Source organism: Carettochelys insculpta, chromosome 21 (genome assembly GCF_033958435.1).
Source record: "Carettochelys insculpta isolate YL-2023 chromosome 21, ASM3395843v1, whole genome shotgun sequence".
NCBI classification, from domain to species: Eukaryota; Metazoa; Chordata; order Testudines; family Carettochelyidae; genus Carettochelys; species Carettochelys insculpta.
In genome coordinates, this window is record NC_134157.1 from 16,012,969 (window position 1) to 16,022,240 (window position 9,272).

At 45.1% G+C, this 9,272-nt stretch overlaps 1 protein-coding gene and 5 non-coding genes across 6 annotated transcripts; all 6 read left to right on the plus strand.

Moving 5' to 3' along the window:
* The first annotated feature begins 1,818 nt into the window (after positions 1-1,818).
* Positions 1,819-8,282, plus strand: RPL7A (ribosomal protein L7a). The gene is made up of 8 exons (XM_075015494.1): positions 1,819-1,871; positions 2,681-2,801; positions 3,296-3,445; positions 4,828-4,968; positions 6,022-6,101; positions 6,762-6,892; positions 7,458-7,527; positions 8,116-8,282. Exons 1-8 carry the CDS (start codon positions 1,869-1,871, stop codon positions 8,218-8,220), a joined length of 801 nt encoding a protein of 266 aa, XP_074871595.1. The 5' UTR covers positions 1,819-1,868; the 3' UTR covers positions 8,221-8,282.
* Positions 3,154-3,228, plus strand: LOC142024141 (small nucleolar RNA SNORD24). Its single transcript, XR_012648420.1, has one exon. It is a non-coding gene; the product is annotated as a small nucleolar RNA SNORD24 (small nucleolar RNA).
* Positions 4,687-4,755, plus strand: LOC142024142 (small nucleolar RNA SNORD24). Its single transcript, XR_012648421.1, has one exon. It is a non-coding gene; the product is annotated as a small nucleolar RNA SNORD24 (small nucleolar RNA).
* Positions 5,096-5,173, plus strand: LOC142024139 (small nucleolar RNA SNORD36). The gene has a single exon (XR_012648417.1). It is a non-coding gene; the product is annotated as a small nucleolar RNA SNORD36 (small nucleolar RNA).
* Positions 6,590-6,668, plus strand: LOC142024138 (small nucleolar RNA SNORD36). Its single transcript, XR_012648416.1, has one exon. It is a non-coding gene; the product is annotated as a small nucleolar RNA SNORD36 (small nucleolar RNA).
* On the plus strand, positions 7,309-7,382 carry LOC142024140 (small nucleolar RNA SNORD36). The gene has a single exon (XR_012648419.1). It is a non-coding gene; the product is annotated as a small nucleolar RNA SNORD36 (small nucleolar RNA).
* Positions 8,283-9,272: the final 990 nt, after the last annotated feature.

Genomic DNA, 9,272 nt, shown 5'->3' on the forward strand with positions numbered 1-9,272 from the left:
CTACCTTCATGCCTCCAGCTTCCATCCCAGACACACCACATGATCCCAGTCTACAGCCAAGCACTAAGATATAACTGCATTTGCTCCAACCCCTCCGACAGAGACAAACACCTACAGGATCTCTACCAAGCATTCTTGAAACTGCAATACCCACCTGAGGAAGTGAAAAAACAGATCAACAGAGCCAGACGTGTGCCACGAAGCCTCTTACTACGGGACAAGCCCAAGAGAGAAACCAACAGAACACCACTAGCCATCACCTACAGTCCTCAGCTAAAACCTCTACAGCGCATCATCAGGGATTTACAACCCATCCTGGACAATGATCCCCCACTTTCACAGGCCTTGGGAGGCAGACCAGGCCTCGCCCACAGACAACCTGCCAACCTGAAGCAAATCCTAACCAGCAACTATACACCGCACCACAGTCACTCTAACTCAGGGACCCATCCATGCAACAAAGCTTGTTGTCAGCTCTGCCCACATATCTACACCGGCAACACCATTACAGGAACTAACCACATCAGCCACGCCATCGTGGGTTCATTCAGCTGCACATCTACCAATATAATTTATGCCATCATGTGCCAGCAATGCCCCTCTGCTATATACATCGGACAAACTGGACAGTCTCTACGTAAAAGAATAAACGCACACAAATCAGATATCAGAAATGGCAATATACAAAAACCCGTAGGAGAGCACTTCAATCTCCCAGGCCGCACAGTAGCAGACTTAAAAGTAGCTATCCTACAGCAAAGAAATTTCAGGACCAGACTCCAAAGAGAAATTTCTGAGCTATGATTCATCTGCAAATTCGACGCCCTCAGCTCACGCTTAAACAAAGACTGTGAATGGCCAGCTAAATACAGAAGCAGCTTCCCCTCCCTTGGTGTTCACGCCTCCAGATCAACTGCTGGTAGTAAGCCTCACCCTTGCTGACTGAGCTAACCTTGTTATCCCCACCCTTGCTCTGGCTTATTTATACCTGGCCCTGCAGATTTCCAAGACCAGCATCTGATGAAGTGAGTCTGTGCTCACAAAAGCTCATGCTCAAAACTTTTCTGTTAGTCTATAAGGTGCCACAGGACCCTTCGTTGCTCTTCCAGCCTTGTGATTCCATGCTGGTATACAGGTGGCTGTGTTTTGTGCTCCAGCTCTAGTATTACAGATCCAGACTAACATGACTATCCCTCTGAATGCTGGAAGAGGTCATCAAGTCCAGCCCCAACTTTGGCATTGGTGAGTAAATGGGCATTTGGGGTGTTTCAGTGAGACCCCGACAATAAGCACACTCACAAGCTCTGGTCTATAAGGCCAGTGCTGTAATCACTGAGCTATTCCTCCTCCACCCATAACTCGGCCAACTCAACAACTGGGCCCTTTCCAAAGTAGATGCAGGGTCCAACTGCAGTTCGGCAGGGGTGACGGAAACTGGTGTAAAACTTTGCTAAGTTGTGCAACAACAATGCCTGGGTGGGAGCGTGGAACGCAATGCACTAATATTAACCTCCCCCGGCTCGCCAAGAGACAACGGAGCAGTAAAAAAAAAAAAAAGACCTTTTGCAAGACAAATACCTGCTTTGCTAAAGAAAAGAGGGCTGCCCTGCAATGCCCCTCATTAGAGAATTGCTCTTTATTTACATCTCACAAGCACCAGCTTCGTCCGTTCTTCGCGTCACCTGCTCCCCAGGGATAATATTGGCAACTTTCCCTTTAAGAAGAAATAAACCACGGTCCTTTTAAATTCTGTCTCACTCGCTTGCCCCTGTCCTCTCGCGAGGGTTGCCTAGTTCTTGCGGGATTTCCAGAGCCATACATATATTACCCAGCATGCTTCGCTCTCTCTTTTTCCATCTCAATCCAAGATGGTGAGGGATGGTTCTTGCTGCTACGGTCGGGGGGGGGTTGAATCTGCTGCCATCCACCCCCTAACCGGGACCGTAGCCGGACCCTACCTGGCGGGGTAGACGCGCGGGATCCTGGAGGGACTTGGCCGGGCTGTTTTTTCGGGGTGTGGCGGGTCGGCCTGGCTGGGCCTCACCCGCGCTCGGCGCCGACTGCTGCAGGGCCCCAGAGGATTCGGGGTTAACTGTTGAGGTGCTGCCGTGGGAAATATTCCTCCGGGCTGAGCGCCCCGGGGACAAGGCCAAGCCGGGGCTTCCTGTGGGCCGGGGCGGCGGGGACACTGTGGCCCTGAAGGGGTGCAACGATCGGGCTGACATTAAAGCTGTCTGAACCTGCAAGGAGACTTTTAGAGAGGAAAGTAGGACCCGGATTCAAACGGGCCCTCTTCTAACTAGCTGCCCTGACAGACTGTTCGCGTCTGGCTCAAGCACCGCAAGAAGGGGCGAGGAGCCAGTTTGTATCTTCACAGGTGGGCGGGGGAGAGCTCTTGTTCCTATTGTAACGTGTCTACAATAGTAAGGGGGACAGACTGTGCACTGGACTGAGTTTCTAAGAGAATTTGAGTGACAGAAAATAAAGTTTCTTGATTTGCCACAAGCACAGTATCTTACAAATAGCTCTTTGTAAGTGCTTTTAAATTAAGAGTATGGCGTTGAGGTTTTACGGCTATCGTGACAAGGTAGCGTCTAGACCTGTATGCTAATATGTTCTATCTTAAATATGCAAGCGGGGATATCATGAGTGGGAGACATAGCATCTGTTTAATTTACAGCCAAAAGGAAAGAAGGCTAAGGGCAAGAAGGTGGCACCTGCCCCTGCTGTTGTCAAGAAGCAGGAGGCCAAGAAGGTTGTAAATCCTCTCTTTGAGAAGAGGCCCAAGAACTTTGGCATTGGTGAGTAAATGGGCATTTGGGGTGTTTCAGCTGCTGTTCAAGACATAGTGCTCTGAAGAAATATTGTATGTGTCTTAGCCTATGACTAAGTTTATTGCAGGTGCAGCCAACGCTCCAGTAACTGTTGATAACAGCCTGTTTAGTCTTATGGGTGGCAATGACTCCACCTGCAAAAATGCCACTTCAATAGGCTGTGGGCAAAAATCTTGGATTTTAGAGTAGTGGAGAGGGAGAAGAGGGACTGGGTCTGGTGGTAGAATAACATTCTGAAATTCCTGTTTAGCAGACCAAACTCCCATTCCCCCAGCATACTGACCACTAAATTAGTTGAACAGCAGCTTTTCAGACGATGTGCAGATGATGTAAAAGAATATTTGCTATCTGAGTGACAGTGCTGACATGTATAACCACCAAGATCGCTGATGCGCCCTTACCAGAGCTCCATAATCTGCTTGCGTGGCTTTAGATTGTCTGAGTTGTGTCCTGTGTTTCAGGACAGGATATCCAACCTAAGCGTGATCTAACGCGTTTTGTGAAATGGCCCCGCTACATCAGACTTCAGCGCCAGAGATCCATCCTCTACAAACGTTTGAAGGTGCCCCCTGCGATTAACCAGTTTACCCAGGCTTTGGATCGCCAAACAGGTAAAGACCAGACCTATAAAACTTTTTTTTGGCTGTAGTCTGTAACTGAGCACTGAAAAAACAAAATGATTTGGGTTTTTTTTTTTTATTTGAAAGTGTTTGTTTTTGTGCAGGTTCTAATTGGGGGTAGGGAGGAATTTTTCAGAGTAGCATATTTTATAGTTGCAAGTATGAGCCATTGGAAGAGACTTGTGTTGTCAGGCTAAAGCTTCACCATTTCTGAAATTTTAGATCATTCCCACTCTCTTCCATGTTCTCCCCAAAATACAAGAGCCCATGGAATGCATAGGGTTGAGTTGCATCACTGTAAATGATGGATGGTGTAGCATAGGGGCTACAAGCTTTTGGAGGGAACAGTGGTTAGATATGTTGATTGAATAAGGGGAAAATTGGGTTGGGGGAGTCAAAAAGATGGAATTCTGATACAGTAGGACTCTTCCCCCCCCCCCGCCCAGCTTACACAAGGAGTTGCGTTCTCCCAATCCCCACTTAAGTCTAATTTCCTGTGCATCTTGGGGGAGCCAGGAAACTGAGGGCATGAGCCCTGGTTAGTTTCCTGGCTCCAGCTAGTGGAGGGGAGCTGAGGACCAGTGGTAGCCTGGCTCCTGCAAGCCCAGTGGAGCTGGGAGCCAGGCTGCTGCCTGGTTCCTGGCTCATCGCCACTCTGGCAGCCCAGAGCAGCTGTCTGTCCCCTGGCTTCTCCAGCTGGGGGGAGCTGGGTGGGCGTAGACCCCTGGTGGTGCTGCTTTTCCCCATTGGGGGAAGCCTGGGGGAAGCCACACTGCCGCAGAAGACTGTCCCCGAGCCAGGAGCTGGCAGAGCAGCTTTGCTCCCCAGCCTTTGAGAACACCACGATTTTGACTTGAGCTTAACTTCTGTTAACACGAGTTAAGCGCAAGTTGAAATTGCGCATATTGGGGGTTTGCTGTACCAGGAAGTGGCTTGTAAAAACAATTATAAAAGAATTTGCAGCCTAAGTAATGCAGAATAATTATCTGGAAGGCTGATATAAAATGTGTTACTCTATTACAAGGAAAGGAGCAATAAGGGAGAAGATAACCCTACACTTTAACCAAAAATCCTGTTTTTTTTTTTAAAGTCGTCTGGTGTTACGGTGAGAGAGTTATGGTATGAGCCAGGAGATCTAGCCTGTGATGTGCAAATGTGAAAGGTACTTGCACAGCAGCAAATATTTAACCTGGCACTGAACATCTTCAGTGTAAGAGAGAAAACATTGACTGTGCAAATGATGCTAATATTTGCTACCTGAGAATTAGTGATGACTAATCACCACCAAGATCGCTGATGCACGAAAGTGTCCTTGTGGAAGTGTTGGGGAATCTGGCTTTAAGGCAACTAATGGAATCTGGGTTATTTTTCAGCTACTCAGCTTCTGAAACTGGCTCACAAGTATAGACCTGAGACCAAGCAAGAGAAAAAACAGAGGCTGCTGGCTCGTGCTGAGCAGAAAGCTGCAGGGAAGGGGGATGTTCCTACTAAAAGACCACCTGTCCTTAGAGCTGGTAACTTTTTTTTCCACCTATATAAGTGAACTTGTATCCGTAGAGAAAGGAGGCCTCAACTGAAGCATTCAGCAACTGAAAACAGTAGGCTATCTCACTTGCATAGCTAGGTGACTTGGACAAGCTATTGCAATGATGTGTGAATTTCTTCACCTGAAATGCACATTGAAGAGTAAACTATACGAGCTTTTTAACCCTGAGCTATAGCGATTGTCCATCATTTGCAAATCTTATTTAGTAGAAGCTGGTGGCCCCATAGGAACCCTTTGTAATATTAAATGCAGTTTTGGAACAGGGATGTAGTGCAAGAACTTGGTCCATCTACTCCGTGAATCAGCCTGGTGTTGCACTAGCTCCAGAAGCAGTGCACTCTCCCCTTGGGTACTCTAACTTTTTTTTGGGGGCGGGGGGGGGGGGGGAACAAGAGAAAAAAAAAAAGAGGCCTTGAACGAGCAGCAGCTGCTTCTTGGCTAAGATGGAGTGCAATGCCCCCACTTGTCTCTGCCGTTTGACCAAGTGTTACAGTTAAACCAAATGTAATTCACAAAACACATCTCTCCAGGGCAAGGTGGGCTACAAGGTGGTCTACTCATTAGCCATGTTAAGTATCGGAGGGGTAGCTGTGTTAGTCTGAATCTGTAACAGCAACGAAGGGTCCTGTGGCACCTTATAGACTAACAGAAAAGTTTTGAGCATGAGCTTCCGTGAGCACAGACTCGCTTCATCAGATGCTGCAGCATCTGATGAAGTCACTCTGTGCTAACGAAAGCTCATGCTCAAAACTTTTCTGTTAGTCTATAAGGTGCCACAGGACCCTTCGTTGCTATAGCCACTTTAAGTGTTTGTTACTGTTGTAATCCACCTCTGCACTGCAGGTGATGTATGTGTGCTTGCTTTCTTATCCTGTGCAATTTAGCTTTATTTGGTTGTAAACATTTGCTCAGTAAAATCCCTTAACTTGAACCTTGGATCTGTATACAAGCCATGTGACACAAGGCCTTGTATTGGCTCTTGGCATTACCTAGGACCTTACTTGGGTGTTATACTTTACAGGTGTCAACACTGTCACTACCCTTGTAGAGAACAAGAAAGCTCAGCTAGTAGTGATTGCCCATGATGTGGACCCCATTGAGGTAGGTGGCTTGTTTTATGTAGCACTTTGTTCTTACATAAAAGTACTTTGATCCAGATTATTTAAGAACAGATCCTGATTATTGTAGGACCTTCTGCAGCAATATCAGTAGTTCAATAACATTGGTTCTAACTGCATCAAGCTAGAAAGGGGTAAGTCCCATAACTGGCATTTAATGGCTGTGCCAGGTTTGTTGCCTGGCTCAGATAAAAAGGTATGTTAAGACACTATTTGTAATAGAAAAGAGCATGAAGTAGGTGAAATTAACCTTGAAAGAATCAGACATTACTATTTTCTGTGCATGTTACTGTAGTAAGATGAAGGCCATATTATGTCCATTGTTGATATGCCGTAGGCCTCAAACTAGGCCTGTGCTGTATGGGCTTAGGCCTTTGTCATACTACAGCTATCTATAGCATGTAATAAACCAAATCATATTGAATGTTCTTAGCAGTAAATTTCTTGGCTCTTATATAACGAGATTGGCAATTGCAATGATGTATGAATTTCTTCACCTGAAACTTCACCATGAAGAGTAAAATACACGAGCTTTTTAACCCTGAGCAATTGCCAAAGTACCCATTTTATTCTCTGCATGCTGTAAAATCAAAGGTAGTCTTCATTTTTGTGTCTTTGACGTAAATCCTTAATCTGTTTTTAGTTGGTGGTTTTTTTGCCTGCCTTGTGCCGCAAAATGGGAGTCCCATACTGTATCATCAAGGGTAAGGCCAGACTGGGGCGGCTGGTCCACAGAAAGACCTGCACCTGTGTTGCCTTCACACAGGTTAACCCGTAAGTGTTTCTCATGCTTTCTAAAAATCTGAATACGCTTTCTTTAAAACCAGAGAGCAGGTAGCTAATCCCCATAGTTATAAACTTGTGTGTGGAGGTGGGACAGTCAGAATAGAAATCTAGTGTGGCTTTTTCTTTGCAAGATTAACAACCGACAGTATATCGGGCCTGATAACACTATCATTAATGCAGGTGTAACTCTGAATATATTTGCACAGCAATAAGACCTGTGGCTGGCTGGCTGGCTGAGGACATCTAGTTTAGGCTTGGATTGCGGTGTTTTAAAATTACATTGTAGGCTGAGCTGCAACCTGGACTGACTGGGAGATGGGAGGGAAGAGTTGCAAAGTTATTGCCAGTGTGCTGCATAATGAGGCAGTGATAAATGGCAGTTTTAATAATAGAGGTGGACCTTTTCACAAAGATGTGTACAGAATTTCTTCACCTGAAAAAATGATATGGTATTAAGAGCTTTTTAACCCTGAGACAAAAAGTTGATCAGAAATGCTGCTGCTGCTATTTCTGTTGGTATTCTAAAGGAACTAATATCAGCATCTCCTCACAGTGAGGATAAAGGAGCCCTAGCTAAGTTGGTGGAGGCTGTAAAGACCAACTACAATGACAGATATGATGAGGTAAGAGTACCAGTGCCATTGTCCTGTTTTGTCTCAACATCTGAGAGTTCCTACGCTTCTAGGTTAATTTTAAGAAGCTTAAAATGACATAGAATAGATGTGAGTGGCTAGAAATATTCTGCACTGAAACTTCCGACAGGCCCAAACCTCTCTGCATAAAGAACATTTTAGTCCTCTTTCTTAGAAATTTATCGTCTGCCCTCCAGAACTTCCCTGAGTTAAAATGATGGCTTCCAGGATACCGGTTCACACCATGTTTCACTGTTACTTCCTCCATATAAATTTTAACAAATTTCAAAACTTAAATCCTGAAATGGAAATTTTTCTACCCTTCTCAGTCTGAGATTTTTTCACTATCAAATCAGACAGTCCATTTGAGGAAAAATGTGCTGTAATATGTACATAGGGCAGTTATTGAAATCTGGAACCTGGAGTCAGTGACTTGTGCTTGATCTCCATAAATTCACACAGGAACAGCACTGCTGAAGTTCCATGCTATGGGATACAGGGTTTAACTAATGATTCTGATCACTTATGCAGGACTGTGGAAGGGTGTCTAACCTTTTTTTCTGAATCTTCCTCCTCCAGATCCGTCGTCACTGGGGTGGTAACGTGTTGGGGCCAAAATCGGTGGCTCGCATTGCCAAGCTTGAAAAAGCCAAGGCTAAAGAACTGGCCACCAAGCTGGGCTGAGTGTACTGGACTTCTCCCATTTTCTGTACATAAAAAAACCAAAATAAAATCTAAAAGTTTCAGCTTGGTGTTTGCTATGGAATGGATTTCAGAAAGGAGTTGTGTAGCTTCAGTTCTTATCTTGGCATTCACTTGAACAGCCATTTTGAGAACACAGGGGTCCTCTAGTGATGGGAATGTAAATATTTCTGGAAAGGAAGCTGCTGCTCGTATTGCAAAGATATTTTTTTCTGAACCAGAAACCATGTAATCTCTTATTGCCAGTCTCCTGTAGTATGCTGGGTGATGTGTGTTTTTTTTTTTAACTTACATGATCTGTAAAGCCCAGTGAAACTCACCAGAAAAATTTGATCTTGAATGCATTGTGCATGTGAAACTTAATTTTTCTTTAAATACAAATGAGAAAGCTGGACTTGTAGCTATGCACTGGGCCTCAGGACTCTAATTGTAAAGGTTAGAAACTGAACCTAGAGCTCCTGTGCAATGAGGTGCTTCATCTCTGTGAGTAGAGACTTGTAAAATAGGAATCAGAAGAAAAATCCATCAGTCTATTGTATCTTCCCCTCCCCCAGCCATTTATTGTAGCTTTGTTTGAAATAAGTTTAGACCTGTAGAGCTAAAGCAGTACAGTCCCCAGTGAGATACAGGTATTAATTGTTTGTACAAGCTATGGTGCTATATCACTGTAGGCTGGGCCTGAGCTTTAAAGGCTAGTTTGTTTACCTCATTCTAACTCCTTTTATACTTGATACAGTACTCACAACTAGGCCAACACCAGGCTGGTCACATGAAATTGTTTTTGACTGTGCATTCAGTATGTCAGCTAAATCCATTCATCACAACCTAAGAGTTTAGCGCTTCAGTGTGGAAGTCTATGTACAGAATAGGATTCACAACAGGCACTATAAGCAAGCCTGTATAAAAGAGGGATGTTGCCTCTGCTCTGCCCCTGAAAGAGTACTCTTCATCTACAGGGTTGGGGAGGGGTGTCAGCTTACACTGGGAAAGATGGGGTTGGATAGTCTGTGCAAGGAGTGTATCTACTGGACTAA

Coding starts and splice junctions, on each gene's coding strand:
- RPL7A (XM_075015494.1), top strand. Junction 6,102..6,761: donor ATGATGTGGACCCCATTGAG/GTAGGTGGCTTG, acceptor ATCTGTTTTTAG/TTGGTGGTTTTTTTGCCTGC. Junction 7,528..8,115: donor ACAATGACAGATATGATGAG/GTAAGAGTACCA, acceptor TTCCTCCTCCAG/ATCCGTCGTCACTGGGGTGG.